General features: G+C 41.4%; 1 protein-coding gene across 2 annotated transcripts in view; it reads left to right on the top strand.

Moving 5' to 3' along the window:
• Positions 1-22,411, top strand: part of TRPC5 (transient receptor potential cation channel subfamily C member 5) — a 420,196-nt gene that overhangs the window by 240,551 nt on the left and 157,234 nt on the right. For both annotated transcript variants that reach the window (XM_056541484.1, XM_056541485.1), the window contains one exon: positions 19,365-19,886. In XM_056541484.1, coding sequence (XP_056397459.1) covers positions 19,365-19,886 — 522 coding nt within the window. The remainder of the gene's footprint in view (positions 1-19,364; positions 19,887-22,411) is intronic.

The following is a 22,411-nucleotide window of genomic DNA, read 5'->3' as shown; positions in this document are numbered from 1 at the left end:
CACCTCGGAGATTCTCCTTGGACTTCCCTGGCTTCAACTTCATTCCCCAACCCTGGATTGGTCCACTGGGGAGATCAAGAGTTGGGGGTCCTCTTGTTCCAAGAACTGTCTAAAACCGGTTCCCAGTAACCCTTGCCGTAACTCTGTGGTTCCTCCTGTAACCGGTCTCCCCAAGGCCTATATGGACTTCGCGGATGTTTTCTGCAAAAAACAAGCTGAGACTCTACCTCCTCACAGGCCTTATGATTGCCCTATCGACCTCCTCCCGGGTACTACTCCACCCCGGGGCAGAATTTATCCTCTCTCTGCTCCAGAGACTCTTGCCATGTCCGAATACGTCCAGGAGAATCTAAAAAGGGGCTTTATCCGTAAATCCTCCTCTCCTGCCGGAGCCGGATTTTTCTTTGTCTCCAAAAAAGATGGCTCCCTACGTCCTTGCATTGACTACCGCGGTCTTAATAAAATCACGGTTAAGAACCGCTACCCCTTACCCCTCATCTCTGAACTCTTTGATCGCCTCCAAGGTGCCCACATCTTCACTAAATTGGACTTAAGAGGCGCCTATAACCTCATCCGCATCAGAGAGGGGGACGAGTGGAAAACGGCATTTAACACCAGAGATGGACACTTTGAGTATCTGGTCATGCCCTTTGGACTGTGCAATGCCCCTGCCGTCTTCCAAGACTTTGTCAATGAAATTTTTCGTGATCTATTATACTCCTGTGTTGTGGTATATCTGGACGATATCCTAATTTTTTCTGCCAATCTAGAGGAACACCGCCGGCATGTCCGTATGGTTCTTCAGAGACTTCGTGACAACCAACTCTATGCCAAAATTGAGAAATGTCTGTTTGAATGCCAATCTCTTCCTTTTCTAGGATATTTGGTCTCTGGCCAGGGACTACAGATGGATCCAGACAAACTCTCTGCCGTCTTAAATTGGCCACGCCCCTCCGGACTCCGTGCTATCCAACGCTTTTTGGGGTTCGCCAATTATTACAGGCAATTTATTCCACATTTTTCTACCATTGTGGCTCCTATCGTGGCTTTAACCAAGAAAAATGCTGATCCCAAGTCCTGGCCTCCTCAAGCAGAAGACTCCTTTAAACAACTCAAGTCCGCCTTTTCTTCGGCTCCCGTGCTCTCCAGACCACAACCCTCCCACTCCTGTTTCCGGCTCCTCGGACGTCTTCTCGGTCAAGGAGATTTTGGCTACCAAAAAGGTCAGAGGAAAAAATTTTTTTTTAGTAGACTGGGAGGGTTGTGGTCCTGAAGAGAGATCCTGGGAACCTGAGGACAACATCCTTGACAAAAGTCTGCTCCTCAGGTTCTCAGGCTCCAAGAAGAGGGGGAGACCCAAGGGGGGGGGTACTGTTACGCCGAGCGCTCCGGGTTCCCGCTCCTCCCCGGAGCGCTCGCTTCACCTCCTCCGCTGCAGCGCCCCGGTCACGTCCTCTGACCCGGGGCGCTGCGATCCTGCTGCTAGCCGGGATGCGATTCGCGATGCGGGTAGCGCCCGCTCGCGATGCGCACCCCGGCTCTCCTACCTGACTCGCTCCCCGTCTGTTCTGTCCCGGCGCGCGCGGCCCCGCTCCCTAGGGCGCGCGCGCGCCGGGTCTCTGCGATTTAAAGGGCCACTGCGCCGCTGATTGGCGCAGTGGTTCCAATTAGAGTTATCACCTGTGCACTCCCTATATTACCTCACTTCCCTTGCACTCCCTTGCCGGATCTTGTTGCCTTAGTGCCAGTGAAAGCGTTCCTTGTGTGTCCCTTGCCAGTGTTTCCAGACCTTCTGCCGTTGCCCCTGACTACGATCCTTGCTGCCTGCCCCGACCTTCTGCTACGTCCGACCTTGCTTCTGCCTACTCCCTTGTACCGCGCCTATCTTCAGCAGCCAGAGAGGTGAGCCGTTGCTAGTGGATACGACCTGGTCACTACCGCCGCAGCAAGACCATCCCGCTTTGCGGCGGGCTCTGGTGAAAACCAGTAGTGGCTTAGAACCGGTCCACTAGCACGGTCCACGCCAATCCCTCTCTGGCACAGAGGGTCCACTACCTGCCAGCCGGCATCGTGACACATATACATTTTCCTGCATGTAGTTATGATTTTTTCCAGAAGTACAACAAAATTAAACCTATATAAGTAGGGTATCATTTTAACCGTATGGACCTACAGAATAATGATAAGGTGTCATTTTGAAATATGTCATATTGAAATATGCACTGCGTAGAAACAGAAGCCTCCAAAAGTTACAAAATGGTGTTTTTTTCTTCAATTTTGTCGCACAATGATTTTTTTTTTCCGTTTTGCTGTGGATTTTTGGGTAAAATGACTAATGTCACTGCAAAGTAGAATTGGTGATGCAAAAAATAAGCCATAATATGGATTTTTAGGTGGAAAATTGAAAGGGTTATGGTTTTTAAAAGATAAGGAGGAAAAAACGAAAATGCAAAAACTGAAAAACCCTGCGTCCTTAAGGGGTTAATAACTCAGGGCGTACCTGCACATCCTGAGTCCCGCTAACGGGGTTTAAACAGTTCTTACGAGTTTAAACTGTCCTGATCAGCTTACTGGACGACGGGAGGGTCCTCACCTGTCTCACATCCTCCTCATCCGATCGGCGATCTACTGCTCCATTGATAAGTGTATGCAATCAAAAGGGGCTAAAAAAGTAAAGACTGTTAAAAATAAAAATAAGAATAAATGTGAAGCCCCCCCCCCCCCCTCCAATATAAAAGTTTGAATCACACCCCTTTTCCTATAATATAATAATGTAATTAAAAAAAATCATATGTGGTACCGCTGCATGCATAAATGTCCGAAATATTAAAATATAAGGTTAGCTAAACCGCATGGTAGATGGCGTACACGTAAAAAAATACCAAAGTCCAAGATTGTGCATTTTTGGTTTCTTCATATACAATAAAAATATTGATAAAAGCGATCAAAAAGTCCCATCAAAATAAAAATACCGATAAAAACTACAGACCACGGTGCAAAAATAGCCCCGTACACAGAAAAATAAAAAGTTATAGGGAGTGAGAATTTGACATTGGTGCATGTAGTTATAATTTTTATAATTTTTTTTAAGTAGTAAAATAAATAAAACCTAGATGAATTGGGTATCCCTGTAACCGTATGGACCTATAAAATAAAGATAAGGTGTCGTTTTTACCAAAAAAGTGCATAGTGTAGAACGGTAAGCCATAAAAAGTTGTAAAAAGGCTTTTTTTTTTATTTCACACCACAAATAATTTTTTTTTGTTTTGCCACAGATTATGTTTTCAATTAAGTAATATCATTACAAATTACAATTGGTGATGCAAAAAACAAGCCCTTATAAGGGTCTGTAAGTGCAAAATTGAACATGTTATGATTTTTAGAATATGAGGAAGAAAAAAATGAAAGTGCAAAAACGAAAATTGTTTTGAGTCCTTAAGGTGAAAATGGGCTGAGTCCCTAAGGGGTTAACAACACACAAGGATGGCAGATTGTCATCCCAGGCCAGCTGTATACCTTGTAACATATGTTTTATATGACATTTACATTATTTTTGCTATTCCTATTTATTAGGTGCTGAAGGGTTATTGTATCGGTGCAACATAGAATTAATTCCTTCGCGAAAATTCCCGACTGAGTTACCAAATTACATTTGAAAATCCAGTGGTATAAAGAAATAAATCAGTCTTTACTACATAATGGAATACAAACATCACTTATCTTGCAAAATAAACTCCTGAACACTCATGGGGCTGCACTTATGTGGATTGTATGCCTTGTGAGTCTACAGCAACACTCAGTCCCCCTGTAATCACATTAGCAATTTACTTGGAAAGCCATGTGCATAAAAGGGGCTGAGCTGGCTTAGGAGACGCTCAGCGGGCCAGGTATACAACACTTTCTCTGATCCATTCAATAAATTATCCATGTCAAAATGTCTTTGTGCAAATTGTAAGACTTTAAATGAAACCTCAAAAGGCATTGAAACACACATTCTACTGGAGGAAGATTATATAAGCAGCACATTGATGGGGTTGTCTTGTCATTAAATATAATATTCATTTTATTCATCTTAAAAAGGCCATTTACTTGCTGCTGAAAATAATTTTTGAAGGTTTCTCACATTTACTTACCAAGTGTTACCCTGTACCCTTGCTGCCCTCTCTGGCAGCCTCCCTTCAGTGTCCTCTGGGCTCCCTTGTACTTGTTTCCCCCCTGTACATATGTTCTGCACTGTAATGTACAATGTCTTGTTGCTTTAAGAGTTGTACCATGTGATATGTCATGGGATTGTTACCCAGGAGGTATCAGTGACCAAGTGACCCCAAGAGTGACCTATGGGCTCCCTGCTAGTCTCCCCCATATAATCCCTGGGTGGAGCTACCGTCTCTCTTTTTTTTTTTTTCCTCTTTGGAGATAAGTCTTTGTTGAGGTCAGTCGTGCCTAGTGTGTGTGTGCAGAGTGTTAGAGGCCTCAAAGTCAAGTCCTGTGGCCACCATCAAATGCAAGTAAGCTACAGTCATAGCTTTGTCAGTCTTCAGTCAAGTCAGTCCCTGTCATCTGGGAAGTCCTCCGTGCCTAGCCCAGGATCTAGCGATATACCTTTGGGTGGTATCGAGGATAAGCCACGCCCTGGCATCACGAATACAAGGGGTTAATGCCATCTGCCCCTAGGGTAACAACATCTGCCATCATCACACCCCGTTACCACAAGTGCATTTCAGACCTATTGTTTTATTTTTATTATAATTTTTTTATTTTTTTTACAAATTGAAGTTTTGCCCCATTATTCTGTATTCTATACTCCTTAAAGGGGTACTCCCCCCCCCCCCTTGCACTCCTTTGTAGATGTAAACTTTCAAAGAACATGGAGGGATATGTCCTACCAGATTACCACCTATATTACTTTGCAGGTCAATTAAGTTTACATTGCCTGTGGGTACTCTCTGACCCTATAACCAACACCAGTTTCTTCATTATCTACATCTTATTTCTCTGAGACCTATATGTATATGCTATGTTATATGTTGCTATGTTATATGTTGCTATATTATATGCTCTTCTTGTAGTATTAGAAACCTTCAACCCATTGATAGTCTTGCATTGCAAGTTTGGAAAGCTACTTGTACTAAACATTCCTAATTGTCCTAATTTGTGGCCAGAAATAGACCCTGAGTTATGGTTGAATTACACCATCACTAAGCTTAGTGATGTATATGGTACTGATGTAAGGAAAACATTTTTCCAACATCAAACAGACTACAATGTCCTCTAGGACGCCTTTAAAAGAAATTTCCAACTGCATTATGTTTATTAAAGGGGGACTCCACTGCCCCAGTGTTTGGAACATTTTGCTCTGAATGCTGGGTGCAGGTTGCGGAGGACATGATGTCACTGCCGCGCCCCTTGTGATGTCACACCACACCCCCTCAGTGCAAGTCTATGGGAGGGGGTGTGGCCATGCCCCCCCTATAGACTTGCATTGAGGAGGCGTGATGTCATGAGGGGCATGGTCGTGACATCAATACCCCCCGCAGCCCACACCCAGCATTCAGAGCAAAATGTTCCGAACGCTGGGGCAGTGGAGTACCCCTTTAATAGCCCTTGGCTAACAATCTCTGATTCCCCAGTCTTAGAAATCCTCTTCCCCCAGGGCCCTTGGATCTTATCCCTTCCAGTACTTATCAGCTGCTGTATGCTCCACAGGAAGTTGAATTTTCTTTTTTCTGTCTGACCACAGTGCTCTCTGCTGACACCTCTATCTGTGTCAGGAACTGTCAAGAATAGGAGAAAATCCCAATAGCAAACCTCTGCTGCTCTGGACAGTTCCTGACATGGACAGAGGATTCAGCAGAGAGCAATGTGGCCAGACAGAAAAGAACTATACAACTTCCTCTGTAGTATACAGCAGTTGATAAGTACTGGAAGGATTAAGTTGTTTAAATAGAAGTAATTTACAAGTCTGTGTAACCTTCTAGCACCAGTTGATCTGAAAAAAATGTTTTCCTCAGGAGTACCCCTTTAAGGCATATGGTTTACTAAGCCCCTTTAATACTGAAGTAAATGAGTGATAGACTGGTAGACAGGGAGAGAGAATAATGTGCACAGGAACACTGTACAAGAAGAGACAGACAGTGAGGTAGAAGGGTAGAAGCTGCTTATTTGGTAGTGCAGTGGTGACAGATTGTAGTTGTAGGCTTACATCATGAAGAGATGGGCTTTCATATTGGTTTTTTAATGTTTCAACTGGACAGTCTAAGCTGATGGGATAATGAGTTCCAGAGTATGGTATAGGAAAAATCTCTTAAAGTGAATGTATTGTCTAGATTTTCATTTTTATAATTTTTTTTACTGATTACAGCCAAATACAGAAACAGGGGCCCAGATTTATCAACCTGTGTGAGAGAAAAAGTGGAGTGATTTTCCACAGCAACCAATCACAGCTCAGCTTACAGCTGAGGTAAAGTTAAACTGGAGCTGTGATTGGTTGTTTTGGGAAAAATCCCTCCACTTTTTCTCTCACACAGTTTGATAAATCTGGGCCATGGTCTTTTTTTAAATCAGTTTCCATTTTCTGATGGTAATTCTGCTATTTTATTTTTAGTACATTACTAGCTGAGTACCCGGCGTTGCCCGGTTTATCCTCCCTAATCCTTACTGGGGAGGAAAATCAACAAAGGAGGAAGATTTTGACTTCATATCCCATTATCATATATTGTTGTTATATCCCAATCGCATATCTCGTCCCCATATTTCATCCTCATATCTCAACCTCATATCCCGACCTCATATCCTGTCCACATATCCCGACCTCCTATCCTGTCCTATCTTGACCTCATATCCCGTGCTCATATCTCAACCTCATATCCCGACCTCCTCTCTTTGTGAGATGGGGTGTGGCTTGTAAGCCGGACTGACACATTCACCAGGAGATGCAGAGCGGAGCTTGTGGAGTAAGGTACTGGAAGTCCCATATACTCGCATGGGACTTGAAATAAAAACCATCTTTTATGAAAGGGTGTAGGTAAGGATAAATGTAACTATGATATATTTTTATTTGACATATAAGTAATATGTTTACTAGGTATTATTGAAATATCTCCAGCGGTACAGAAGTTATGTGGGAACATACATTTCTCATTGATTTGCATGGGACTTTAAACAAAAACCCCGACCCTCACAAATGGGGGTAGTTAAGGGTTAAATTAACTATCCTATATTTTAAGTGACCAAGTATTATCGAAATATCTCTGGCCGTTTGGATGTTATGCTGTAACATATATTTCCCATAGGCTTGTATGGGACTTTAAACAAAAACCCCGACCTGGCAAATGGGGTGAGTAAGGGTTAAATTACCTGTCCTATGTTTGTTGTTGACATATAAGTAATATGCGTACCAAGTTTCATATTAATATCTTCAGCTGTTTGGACGTGATGCTGGAACATACACACACATACACACTCACATACACACATTGGCCCTCATTTACTATTGCAAACCCGACAGGTTTTGTCGGGTTGTGCGCCAGATTCTTTCGCATTGCTCCAGAAATTCGGTCTGCGACAGATTTTGTGCCAGAATTGGCCGCCGGGAAAAGGGGCGTGGTTTACGAAAAGGGGCGCGTCCCCAACATTTTCACAAAAGTCCAACATATTTACTAAAGTTTCCACAGCAAATGTAGTGTATTTGAGCTGAGGAAAACTAGACGGATCAGAGCATGTGTAAAAAAAAGCAAAGTGTAGGGAAAGTGGAAAATGTAGGGAAACTTTAGTAAATACAGTGGAAAAAAATTGTAGGGAATTAAAACCCACAAAGAAACCTACACAACACTCTTAGTAAATAAGGGCCATTGAGTTTTATATATATATATAGATAGGCTAGCTGAATACCCGCCGTTGCCCGGTTTTTCCTTCCTAATCCTTGTTTGGGAGAAAAATAAACAAAAGGAGGAAGCTTTTGACTTCATATCCCATCCTCATATATTGTTGTCATATCCCGACCTCCTATACCGACATCCTATCCCGACATCCAATCCCGACCTCCAATCCCGACCTCCAATCCCGACCTCCAATCCCGACCTCCTATCCCGACCTCTTCTCCGTCCATCTATCCCGACCTCCTATCCCGTCCATCTATCCCGTCCATCTATCCCATCCTCATATCCCGTCCTCATATCCCGTCCTCATATCCCGTCCTCATATCCCGTCCTCATATCCCGTCCTCATATCCCGTCCTCATATCCCGTCCTCCTATCCCATCCTCATATCCCGACCTATCCCGTCCTCCTATCCTGTCCTCCTATCCCGACCTCCTGTCCCGACCTCCTATCCCGTCTTCCTTTCCCGTCCACATATCCTGGCCTCCTATCCCGTCCTCATATCTCGACCTCCTATCCAGACCCGTAATATGTGTACCAGGTATTGAAATATCTCCAGCCGTACGGAAGTTATGTGGGAACATACATTTTCCATTGATTTGCATGGGACTTTAAACAAAAACCCCTACCCTCACAAATGGGGGTAGTTAGGGGTTAAATGAACTATCCTATATTGTAAGTGGACATATAAGTAACATGTGACCAAGTATTATCGAAATATCTCCAGCCGTTTGGAAGTTATGCAGTAACATATATTTCCCATAGACTTGTATGGGACTTTAAACATAAACCCCGCCCCTGGCAAATGGGGGTGAGTAAGGGTTAAAACACCTATGTGTATGTGGAACATACACACATACCAACCAGCACGGATAGTAAATAATATCTTTTCTACTGGTGTCATATTTCACTGTTCTCCTGTCTGTGATAATAAGGAAGATACTGCTGGAAAGTGATCTTTGGTTTGTCCTTATTTTAGGCTTAGTAGTCTGATTGAAAACTGCAAGATTTCAGGATTATTTTATAATAAACATAGGTAGTACAATAAAAAATTGGAAAAATATGAACACAAATTCTATAAAAAAAATTTTTTACATATAAAACTTAATTTAATAAAATAGGTCATTTTCTGATGACACATTTCCTTTAAATGACAAGAGGCAAGGACTACAGACTATGCTGTCTACAGATGGTGTTTCTGGTTTGCCTGCATGACCCCTAAGAAATGTTTCAAATGCTTACAGGGTTGCCTATACATGATACTAGAGATAGTTTTGCTCTTTATAAAGATCTATTTTGCATACTTTTTCCTAGGGAGCTTTGCTCTATAGACCCTGGTCTAGCTAGATCAGTGACTTTCAAGAGTCAAAATGATCATTTTTTTTCCATTCATCTTTAATTTTAACATGAAATGGCATGCCTCACGACTTCTCCCTTGGGTAAAAAAAAATATTTTAAAGCATATAAAACATTTCCCTTGTGCTCATTACAGAATTATTACTTAATAATGACAGCAACTCTCCATTTACTCCCTGTCATTTTGGAAAGGGAAGATAGAATAAGAATAAATCTGGCACCCTGGTGGCGATCAGCATGTCTTCAGCCGATCGCAGCCAAACTAAAGTCTTAAGGTAGAGTCTTCTTATTTTTTCTCAGCAGCCACAAGAAAAACTGCCTCTTTTGAGCCATTTCTACTTCAAGGAACCAACACCGCAGACAGCAGCCTAAAGAATTTCACATAATAAAAGGACTATTTATCCCCATTGTTTACTTCAACGTCAACTGCACAGAAATGATTTAAGCTATGGCTTTAATAATAATATTGTATTAAGCCTATTTGTAGATCCAGTCTTGAAATTATACTGTTTTTGATATTTTTATGATAAAATTACACATCTTTGTGGTTAATGTTATTTAGTGCTGACTACACACCTCAAGAATTAAAGAATCACAGAGCATATAGGATTTAACCATTATACTTGTTATACAGCCCAGCAAACATTCTGCTGAATACATATACATTTGTAATTTAATCAGAAAATTACCACAGACTGGTCATCTTGTGGTCATAATGGAAGCCTCCAAACATAAATAGCTGCCTGTAGCTTTCCCAAATTGGACTGATTTCAGTCATTTGCTCTTTGGGTGCTATATTCAAGTGTCAGTTCCGGTAGTGCAAAATGATCTTAAGAAGTATATAAACTGGTTTTGATGTCGTATGGGCTGTAGTCAAATGAAATGTGGATTAAAGGGGTACTCCGGTGCTTAGACATCTTATAAGATCTCATAAGATGCCTGACTGCGGGAGTCCCGCCGCTGGGATCAGGATGAGAGATCAGTGTGTGCAGTGTTATAGGTCCCTATGGGACCTATAACACTGCCAAAAAAAGTTTTAAAAAAAGTGTTAATAAAGGTCATTTAACCCCTTCCCTAATAAAAGTTTGAATCACCCCCCTTTTCCCATAAAAAAAATAAAACAGTGCAAAAAAAATAAAAATAAACATATGTGGTATCGCCGCGTGCGTAAATGTCCGAACTATAAAAATATATCATTAATTAAACCGCACGGTCAATGGCGTACGCGCAAAAAAATTCCAAAGTAAAAAAAAGCGCATTTTTGGTCACTTTTTCTACCATTAAAAAATGAATAAAAAGTGATCAAAACGTCCGATCAAAATAAAAATCATACCGATAAAAACTTCAGTTCACGGTGCAAAAAATGAGTCCTCATACCACCCTGTATGTGGAAAAATAAAAAAGTTATAGGGGTCAGAAGATGACATTTTTAAACATATAAATTTTCCTGCATGTAGTTATGATTTTTTCCAGAAGTGCGACAAAATCAAACCTATATAAGTAGGGTATCATTTTAACCGTATGGACCTACAGAATAATTATAAGGTGTCATTTTGACCAAAATATGCACTGCGTAGAAACGGAAGCCCCCAAAAGTTACAAAATGGCGTTTTTTCTTCGATTTTGTCGCACAATGATTTTTTTTTCCGTTTCGCCGTGCATTTTTGGGTAAAATGACTAATGTCACTGCAAAGTAGAATTGGCGATGCAAAAAATAAGCCATAATATGGATTTTTAGGTGGAAAATTGAAAGGGTTATGATTTTTAAAAGGTAAGGAGGAAAAAACGAAGGTGCAAAAACTGAAAAATCCTGAGTCCTTAAGGGGTTAAGTAGGACTCATTCTCCTGGCTTGCCTATTTTAGGAAATACTTGTCAAGGACGGACCGGGGGGGGGGGGGGGGAGACAGGGAGAGTGTGCCCTAAACTGACCCTAAAACCGCTCTCCCTGCCTACAACTGGGAGCCGATCCCTTCCTGCACTAAAGTGCAGTGGCATAAAAACAAATAATAAACATAGTCGGTCACAGGCCAGAAACAGAAACCTACTAGACAAAACAAATACTAAGAGGGAAGAATATAAACTCACACACAGGACAGAATAAAGTGAAATAACAAACAGACATGATAAAATGAACAAGACTAGGCATGATAGGAGTATACAGCAGAATCCAGGAGATGAAGGGGATAGCGGAAGAACTGAGAGCCAAAACACTAAACTCAAAAGGTAAGTTACTAAGAACTATCACAAGCAGGTACAAGTACAAAGAACAAAGGATCGGATCAACCAAACATGATATAAATATAGGATACTGTTCACACTGGGACACAGAAAATACAAACTAGAACCGTATGAGTCTGAATAGACTCCAGAATACCGAACAAGAAAATAACACAGATAATAATACAGAGCACAGGTAACAAGCAAGACTCAGACATAGTGTGAACACCGACAAAGCTGAACAGACAGAATACTAAAACCGACTGAAGTAACAAAGACTAAAGTACAAGGAGCATGCTATATAACCATGGCTAAAAACCCATATAAAAAGGCAAGATAAATACAAGGTGCATGCGCAAGCAGACTTGGAAGCGTATAGCACAAACAGACATAGTAGTATTGCACTCAATAACCAGCAACTGGAATACAGACTGTGCTGGAGCTATATAGCCACACCCGCCTAGCACATATGTGAAAGGCTTAACTCTTCCACGCCTGGAAGAAAAGCACAGAAAACAGATAATGCATGAAAAACAAGGTCTGAACAGGGCCTAAAACGGGAAAATGCAAAAACAAATAAACGGACATTACATACTTGTATTAACCACAAAATGTTAATTCTTTCTTATTTTTTCTCATTTTCTCATTTTTTCTTAGAACTCCTGTTTTGTCATTTTTGTCATTTGTCCAGTCAGTGAAGTGTGTTCCAGCACTGTCCAGTCAGTACAGAGTGTAGGGGTACAACTTATTGACAAAAGGAATGTTTACATTCAGTTGTTAATTTATTCAAACGTTTCCAAGAATAATAACAGGAACAGCACAGTGCAGAATTCTAGGAATAGATGCTCCACAATTGTTATTTTACAACAAAAACAAGTATTTGCTAAAACAGACATGTCAGGAGAGCTGAAAGGTCCCTTTTTCAACCACCAAAGAACGATCAGAGGCTTGAAAACAAACAGCGAGCATCCTCAGTGTTCAAAAAATGATGTTTACTGAATTGAAATGATTTTTCTAGGGAAAAGAAAATGATACAAAATTTATAAATGCATTAAAAGTGGTTGTTCAAATTGTAAATCCTGTAAATACAAGGCTTATGCTACAAGACATCATGGTAAAATCTGCAGGGACAACCACAGCATAAATGCTTGCTTTTCCTGAAGCGGTATATATTGATGTCTCTAGTTTTCCAGAAGCCACGTAATAGATAGTGAATTCCTTTAGCAGGAGACACTGCCCCATTATAGGGCATGTGGGAAAGGTTCCTTCATTGTTCTCTATATTTTGTCTTTTTAAATTGAGGGGTAACTTGAAGCTCCTGGACCTCAATGACAAATCTCTAACAATCTCCTTCCCTCATGTGCCATTTATAATACTGATGTGTAGTTTTGCGGCAGAGAGGCCTTTGGACACCTTTAGGCACCATAGCCAAAATGCAACAGCTACCTCTGTGTAACGCTAGTGGCTTGTCCCAATAGGCATGTATCATTTCCCAGTGCTCAGCTGACCTGCCACTGCTGTGCTCTGTCCTAGGCTTCCTTCTCTCCTCTCATAGTCTCCTCTGCCTCCTCCACCTTGTCTACTTGTATACTCTATGTTTGGAGTCTTTCTTCAATCTTAACTTTGCCTCTGCCCGATTCTCTGCACCATATCGCTTTTCCTGTGTATAACCTAGGCTGATGATCGTAAACCTGAGCTGCCAGCCACAACCATCCTGCCTGTCTCTGACCACACTCAGCTGTTGCCTGTCTATAACCTTAGCCTCACATTGGTGTCTACTTGTCTTCTAGGCCAGCAGGCCACTGGGACCACTCTCAGAAGTAGCAACCTAGTAGTTCCTAGCAGTGAAGTTCAGATTTCCATTAAGAGGTTAAAGCATGAAAATCTAGGGGTTACTAGAAAATGTCTTTGATTGTGGCTCAAACCAGTTGGGTGGCACAGTGCATCTACAGTACACCCACTGCCTCTTACACACTGCTTTCTCTATAGTTATTGTGGCTCAAACCAGTTGGGTGGCACAGTGCATCTACAGTACACGCACTGCCTCTTACACTCTGCTTTCTATATCGCTATTATGGCTCAAATCAGTTGGGTGGCACAGTGCATCTACAGTACACGCACTGCCTCTTACACTCTGCTTTCTCTATAGTTATTGTGGCTCAAACCAGTTGGGTGGCAAAGTACATCTACAGTACACCCACTGCCTCTTACACTCTGCTTTCTCTATAGTTATTGTGGCTCAAACCAGTTGGGTGGCACAGTACATCTACAGTACACCCACTGCCTCTTACACTCTGCTTTCTCTATAGTTATTGTGGCTCAAACCAGTTGGGTGGCACAGTACATCTACAGTACACCCACTGCCTCTTACACTCTGCTTTCTCTATAGTTATTGTGGCTCAAACAAGTTGGGTGGCACAGTGCATCTACAGTACACCCACTGCCTCTTACACTCTGCTTTCTCTATAGCTATGTCCAGGCTTTTGGCAATTTTAGGAATCACTGTTTACGTAATATTTTTTCCAATAAAACAAAAGCGTGTTGTTTTATGAGAAACAATATTCTAACACGATGTGTAATGGAACGTTCCTTTAGTCATTAAGTCAGTTTTATCAGCGGCCAACATTATTAAAAAAGCTTCAAGAAACAATTATCCAGAACTATAGACGAGCCAAACAGTGACAGTGCGCGCTTTGATCAACATTTTCTTCAGCCTGTTATTTCTTTCCTCAGCCTGCCCTGTATTATTATTTCCAGTTTACTATGAGTGTTGGTTGCCATGGCAATCCCAGCTTGCCTAATGTCTGTGACTCGGAGAGGTCATTTTAAATTCTACTGACAAAATATTTTTGTGAAGGAATGACACATTGCTGCCAAAAAATATTGTTGCTCGGTGGAAATTAACTGTTGCCAAAACTGTATGTGCCTGACCTGACATAGTCATTGCCAATGTCTGAGGAACAAATTTGTAAACAGGTAACAAAATGCACGGAAGGAAGCTTCCCTGGAGCCCACATAGCAAATGTAGAAACTGCATAAACAGTAATTCCTTTATATACTGGTTTATTGGATCCTTAGGTCAGTTTTCATAATATCCTGTAGGGCATTAAGGAATCCATTTACCATTGATGCCCTAAAGATCAATTATCAAAATGCAAGATGTTTTATACCAGCCTGTAGTGTGCCCTTTTTCAACAGAATGAAGACTGCTGCAAACCACTATACAGTGGTCCTTTAATTACTCTTTCACGTTAGACAGACCACCAATGCCACATAGGATGTTTGAGGACAACCTTTAGTTTGCAATGTATTTACAGAATGCGTGTCCATCAAGTTACAATGATCTAAAGTTACAGTATTGTTATTATTCTTTACTAGAATATTGTATTGTAACTTACAACCACATCCAAAGCCACCAACACTGCCGATCAAGGCAAATGTAATTGGCTTGAAGATTATTACGTTAGCATTTCACTAGTGAACCGCTGTATTGCTGACGTATATGCTTAAAACAAATTTACATGCCCTCTTTAATAGGGAAGCTTTTTGGATCCTTAGAATGGAAACCAGAGCCCCCTCAGGTGTTAATTTTAGAAATGATCTCATGTACTTCTATTGAAAATGTTCTTTCTTTTTTATTCCCGTGAGGTGTGGTCTGCTCATGTTTTATGCTCTTTGGATTGGTCTGTATTGGTGGGTCTGTGTCCACACCATGCGGTTATTTTCTACATTCATATTTTTGCAAGATGTAACATGCAAAATGTTATTTGCAACATATTATGCAGTACCATATGTACTGTTCATGATTACATTCTGGTCTGTACTCTAACACACATCATATAGTTTTTACAGCTGTATTTCTAATTTAAATATGTTCTTTGGATTGGCCCATATTGGTGGGTCAGTGTTCACATCATGCGGTTATTTTCTACATTCATAATTTTGCATGGTGTTTTATGTCAAATGCCATTTGTAACACATTATGCAGTACTACATATACCGTTTATACTCACATCTCAGTCTGAACACTGTAACATACACTACATAGTTTTTACAGCTGCATTCCGCATTTAAGTATGATTATTTGGTTTTTCCATGTGAACGGAGACTAAGAACTCCTGATACCCATTCTGGTATACTGTTTTTTCTAGGCCATTTTCTACACCTTGTGGATTTTATACGGATTTTGTTTAAAACCCAGAAAATCTATTCCTTCTGTGCATTTTTTCACAGGCTGGACTTATTGCTATATTTTGAAAATAAGAAACATCACCAGCTATATGAAAAACATGTTATATCAATATTCCACACATACACCAAGTCTATGGTTTATTTTTGTGTTATGACTGGTTGGGAACTAGTTAACTCAGTGTTTGAGAAGTCTGATTACCTTTCACCTGATCAGCTCCCAGCCTAGCACATCAGTTCCTATTCCTGTAGGCGGGGAGGTGCTTCCATGGTGGGCCTGACATTGCTCAGTGTCTAGTTCAACCTCTGTGTGACATGGTGTCAGTGCCATGACTAAGAGCTTATGCTCGAAACGCGTCGGCATTTCACTCCTTGCTTTTATGAGTGACATGTCACTTGCTGCCTCGGTGGCATAACATTTTTAATGTGCACTAATAAACGTTAAGTTTTATTGGATATTGCTTTTCCGGGGAGCAGGATCTTTCCTCTCTTTACTTCCTTATATTGTTTTTATATTAATTCCAATTTAGTAATAGCTATTATATAAAAAAAAAAAAATAAGAAATAGTCCACAAACAGTTTAGCTCTTTTAGGCTCTAATATTTTACCTTTCCTTATCACTATCCTGTCATGATGAGCTTTTTCATTCCATCCTATTCTATAATGAATTTTCGGTTGTTTCAGGAAGTACTGAGCGGGATGTTGATTTGTTTATGCCAGGAGAAGCAGTTAATAGAATATGGATTAAGTCTCAGGTCATTACATGCCCATTAATAGATTGCTTTCAGATGTCTAACTATGTTATTACATATTTAGCGGAAAACCAAGAAGCTGGAGATGTCATGTCAGAGACTCTTTCTGCAATTTTTAGAAAACTACTCATGAGTGACTGGGAATTGGAAATTAGATCATTGTAATCCATTACCTAAAAAAACATGCACACTGCCTGAATGAGGAATCTCACCCAGAATACCATTTATTTTACAGGTGTAACCATGGTACTAGGCAGGCAGGATAGAGATGTGCTGTTATTTCTATCATTTCCAATAAGCATACCTACTATTAAGAGGTTTCCGTTGCTGAAAAGGTACTATATGTTTCCACTACTCCATACGAAATAGATATTCCTCATGTATTTAGCATATCAAATATAAATATATTAAAGTATAATATTATACCAAGTGATAAACAGATTCTGCATAAATATCTGTAATATGTTTTCAAATAGTAAAAAATAGTTTAAAAAAAAAAGCAAAATTGGGAGCTCTACATGGAGCAGTCCTGCCAGGCTAGGGATATAAGATAAAAGGTAAGAAAGAATAAAGGGTAAAGAATAGGGTAATAAGATTATTACCCTATTATTTACCCTTTATTCCTTCTTACCTTACCTTATATCCCTAGCCTGGCAGGACTGCTCCATTTATTATTTATGTTTTAAAATAACTCTTTGTTTATAGAAGGATTTAATGAACATTATAAAGAATAGATTGTCGGCATAAATATTCATAACATTTTAGTCTTAAACCCTTACCTCCAGAGCCCATATACTGTAATCACCTTACTACTGGGGTGACACACTGTAACAAACCTCCTCCTCGTGTACTTACCTTACAACTGGGGTATCAGATTGTAATAAACCTCCTCCTTTGTAATCACCTTACTACTGAGGTGACACACTGTAACAAACCCCTTCCTCATATTTTCTCCTTGCTACTTGGGTGACAAACTGTAACAAACCTCCTCCTCATGTAATTACCTTACTACTGGGGTGACACACTGTAATAAATCTCCTCTACTTGTAATCACCTTACTACTGGGATCGGATGACATACTGTAACAAACCTCCTCCTTATGTAACAGTCTTACTACTGGAGTGACACACTGTAACAAACCTCCTCCTTATGTAACAGTCTTACTACTGGAGTGACACACTGTAACAAACCTCCTCCTCATGTAATTACCTTACTACTGGGGTTACACACTGTAATAAATCTCCTCTACTTGTAATCACCTTACTACTGGGGTGGCACACTGTAACAAACCCCTTCCTCATGTAATCTCCTTACTACTGGGATGACATACAGTGGGGCAAAAAAAATATTTAGTCAGCCACCAAGTTCTCCCACTTAAAAAGTAATCAACTGTGGGAGCAATTATTCAAAAATGAAAGATATACAAGACCACTGATATTCTCCCTCGATCTTGGGCTCCACACAAGATCTCACCCCATGGTGTCAAAATGATCACAAGGACCACACTGGGGGGGGGGGACCTTTCTGGCTGTTTTTCAGAAAAGGGACCAGGAAAACTGATCCAGGTAAAGGAAAGAATGAATGGGGCCATGTATCGTGAGATTTTGAGTGAAAACCTCCTTCCATCAGCAAGGGCAATGACGATGAAACGTGGCTGGGTCTTTCAGCATGACAATAATCCCAAACACACTGCCTGGGCAACGAAGGAGTGGCTTCATAAGAAGCATTTCAAGGTCCTGGAGTGGCTTAGCCAGTCTCCAGATCTCAACCCCATAGAAAACCTTTGGAGGGAGTTGAAAGTTTGTGTTGCCCAGTGACAGCCCCAAAACATCACTGCTCTAGAGGAGATCTGCATGAAGGAATGGGCCAAAATACCAGCAACAGTGTGTGTAAACCTTGTGAAGACTTACAGAAAACATTTGACCTCAGTCATTGCCAACAATGTTATTTACCAAATACTTATTTTTCACCATAATTTGCAAATAAATTCTTTAAAAATCAGACAATGTCATTTTATGGAGTTTTTTTTTCTCATTATGTCTCTCATAGTTGAGGTATACCTATGGTGAAAATTACAGGCCTCTCTCATCTTTTTAAGTGGGAGAACTTGCACAATTGGTGGCTGACTAAATACCTTTTTGCCCCACTATACTGTAACAAATTCCCTCCTCATGTAATCTCCTTACTACTGGGGTGACACACTGTAACAAACCCCCTTCTCATGCAATCTCCTTACTACTGGGATGACTCACTGTAACAAACCCACTCCTCATGTAATCTCCTTACTACTGGGGTGACATACTGTAATAAAACCTCCTCCTCATGTAATCTCCTTACTACTGGGGTGACACACTGTAACAAACCTCCTCATGTTATCTCCTTACCACTGGGGTGACACACTTTAACAAACCTCCTCCTCATGTAATCTGCTTACTATTGAGGTGACACACTGTAACAAACCTCCTCATGTTATCTCCTTACCACTGGGGTGACACACTTTAACAAACCTCCTACTCATGTAATCTGCTTACTATTGAGGGGACACACTGTAACAAAGCTCCTCCTCATGTATTTACCTTACTACTGGAGCCAGCGCAGTGCCGCCGGCAGCGCTCTGATCAAGGGGGCACTCTAGGCAGCCTGGCTAGAGCCGGCCCTGCATACTATATACATTCTCTCCAATAGCTTCCTCCTCAGTTTACACCCCTGGATCATAATCAAGAAACCCCTAATTATATAATAAGCATGTATTTCCCATGTATCTTGCATGAATGCGTATCGGAATACGCATTCATGTCAGTCTCAGTTTTCAGAGGGTCTAACAATCTTATTATTTGTGACGTCTATTTGTTTATGTAAGCTGCTCATACAACTGTTTTACCTTTATGAACTTGTTTTTTCTGAACTTTATGAACATGTGTTATGTCTTTAACAGCCAATTTACTATTATTTATTCTTTATTTCTTTGCCTAGGTACCAACATTAATGATGGATACACAGTTTTCAGAATTCACACCAGACATTACGCCCATTATGTTGGCAGCTCACACTAATAACTATGAAATTATAAAACTTTTAGTCCAAAGAAGGGTGACAATACCTCGCCCGCACCAGATACGTTGCAACTGTGTGGAATGTGTCTCCAGCTCGGAAGTTGACAGCCTCAGACACTCCAGGTCTAGACTAAACATCTACAAAGCTCTGGCCAGCCCATCTTTGATTGCCTTATCCAGCGAGGACCCTATACTGACAGCTTTCCGCCTTGGGTGGGAGCTGAAAGAGCTCAGCAAGGTGGAGAATGAGTTCAAGGCAGAATATGAAGAACTATCTCAGCAATGTAAGAGGTTCGCCAAGGATCTGCTTGACCAAGCTAGGAGCTCTCGAGAACTGGAAATTATTCTTAACCACAGGGATGACCAGAGTGAGGAGCTGGATCCTCAGAAGTGTCATGACCTGGCAAAGCTGAAGGTAGCAATAAAGTATCATCAGAAAGAGGTGAGGTGAACTTACATTGTTTGCACGGTTACTTTTTATGGCATCAAATAAAAATAAAAAACGTAAAAAATAAAATGGCTCTACCAGGATTCAGCTGTGAACACAATTTTACCCAGCACATCTACACATACTTGAAATACTTTGTAGATTATTTACCTTGTATATAATGTAGATAATTAACCAAACCCCAAGGCCACAGCCTGGGGTGCAAACACCTCAAATATCTCCCCCCTAAAACATAACTTTTAATAGTATATATCTAAAAAGTAACAAATCCAGAAGGTGATGATTAAAAATACAATGTCACATGGGAAAGTAATATAGTTATTGGGGCAACATGGCTCCAGTGTACAGGGCTCTGCAGGGGCCCAAACTTCCCAATTGTGATACTAATTAAAACACAAAATTGCCGCCTCTACATGTTTCGCCGTCACCACGGCATTCTCAAGAGGCAATATGTGCTCTTACCCCCTTTTTGCGTCATTTTGTAGTTTTTGGTATATAATGTAGTGATCTGAAGTTAAGGTTTGCATTAATACCTACAGCGGCATATGATATTTTTCTTATAACTACTAGAATAAGTCTACAGTTTGTCATCAGATGAACGTTTAACACATGAGCACGAATAATACAGTACACTCTTCTGTCCACATTCTAGAACTTCAGATCCAATGTCCGATGTAAAGACTTAAAGGGGTACTCCACCCCTAGCATCCTATCACCTATCCAAAGGATAGGCGATAAGATGTCAGATCGCGGGGGTCCCGCCGCTGGGGACCCACGGGATCTCCGCTGCAGCGCCCCGCTATCATTACTGCACAGAGTAAACTTGTTCTGTGCGTAATGACCGGCAATACAGGGGCCGGAGCATTGTAACATCACGGCCCCGCCCCCTCGTAATGTCACGGCTCGCCCCTCAATACAAGTCTATGGGAGGGGGCTTGATGGCCGCCACGCCCCCTCTCATAGACTTGTATTGCGGTGGCGGGCCACGATGCAACGTCCCTTGTATCGCCGGTCAATACGCAAAGAGCAAGTTTGCTCGGTACATTAATGATAGCGGGGCATTGTAGCAGAGATCCCGGGGGTCCCCAGTGGCAGGACCCCAGCTATCTGACATCTTATCCCCTATCCTTTGGATAGGGGATAAGATGCTAGGGGCTGAGTACCCATTTAAGGGAAAATTTATTAACCACATACACCAGTGTTTTGATTTCAGATAGTTAGAAATGTATTCGCATAGCAAATAGTGGATGAAGCCAGCTCCTAGCTGGTGTAGATTTCAGTCAGGGGTGCACACAGCCACTGACACATCAGATTTATTAAGAGCCGTGCAACTTATCTAACATCAGAAGAATTTATTTTAAGACCAGAGTGTGAAAGGCTAGACTTAAAGGTGTATTTTGACCATAGACATCTTATCACCCATCCAAAGGATAACATGTCTGCTGCTGGGACCCCCATATTTTCCATGCAGCACCTGCATTCTATGGCAGCTGCTTCTCCATTCTCAGAAACCTCTGTGTTTCCGGGACTGAAGACGTGACGTCACGCCACACCCCCTCATAATGTCACACCACGCCCCTGCCATTCATGTCTACGGGAGGGGGCATGACGGCATATGCCCACACACAGTATTTTGGAGATGTAGGTATAACGGAGCCAGAGGACCAAGGCTGCAGACAGCTTTCTATTAGAGAAGATGGCAATTCTCTCAATGCCCCACAAACAGATTAGAGTGAAATAAAAACCCACATTACCTTCAAATATTAGGGCATATTTGTAATGAATGCCCTTGTGGAAAATTATATGAGACAAACAAAAAGAATGCTATCAAAATGGATTAGCCAACACACATATAATATTAAACGGTAGTATGAGGGTCACCCCCTTTGAAAATGAACCCTCAGAGGTTAACCTTGCAGAGGTTAAGACTACATTAGCTAGTTATTAAAAGCAGTAGGACAAAGAAGAACCTTGACACATTAATGCCCCATGGCTTATAGGAGAAGTCTCATGGTCAACTTTTTTTTTTTATATTATGCCCGGGTGGCCAGCATGTAAAACAGGACTCACCTGCCACCACTCCCTCGGTGCCCTGGTATCCGCTCTGCTGCCATCTTCTCCCTGGTTTGACCATGGTCAATGCGTCAGACTGCGCCTCAACAAATCGCTGGCCACAGTGATGTCTTGCCTTAGCCAGTGATAGGCTGAGCAACAGTGTGATGCATTAAATCCTGGTGACCAATGCTTTTACGAGGCTGCTCAGCCTCATGAAGAAGATGGCAGCAGAGGAGTGGAGCAGATACCAGTGTGGCAGGTTTTCTTTTCATTGTTTTACATGCTGGCAGCCCGGGCATCAGAGATGAGCGAAGTTACAGTTATTCGATTAGTCATGAACTTCTTGGCTCGGCAGTTGCTGACTTTAGCCTGTATAAATTAGTTCAGCTGTCTCTGACAGCACCGATCACCCTTATTTTCCGGGTGATTGGGTCACCAGAGACCCAATCAGCCCGGAAAAAATG

The sequence above is a fragment of the Hyla sarda genome, chromosome 9, assembly GCF_029499605.1.
Source record: "Hyla sarda isolate aHylSar1 chromosome 9, aHylSar1.hap1, whole genome shotgun sequence".
NCBI lineage: Eukaryota > Metazoa > Chordata > Amphibia > Anura > Hylidae > Hyla > Hyla sarda.
The sequence above is the reverse complement of the archived record's forward strand: the minus strand, read 5'-3'. Positions and strand labels throughout refer to the sequence as shown.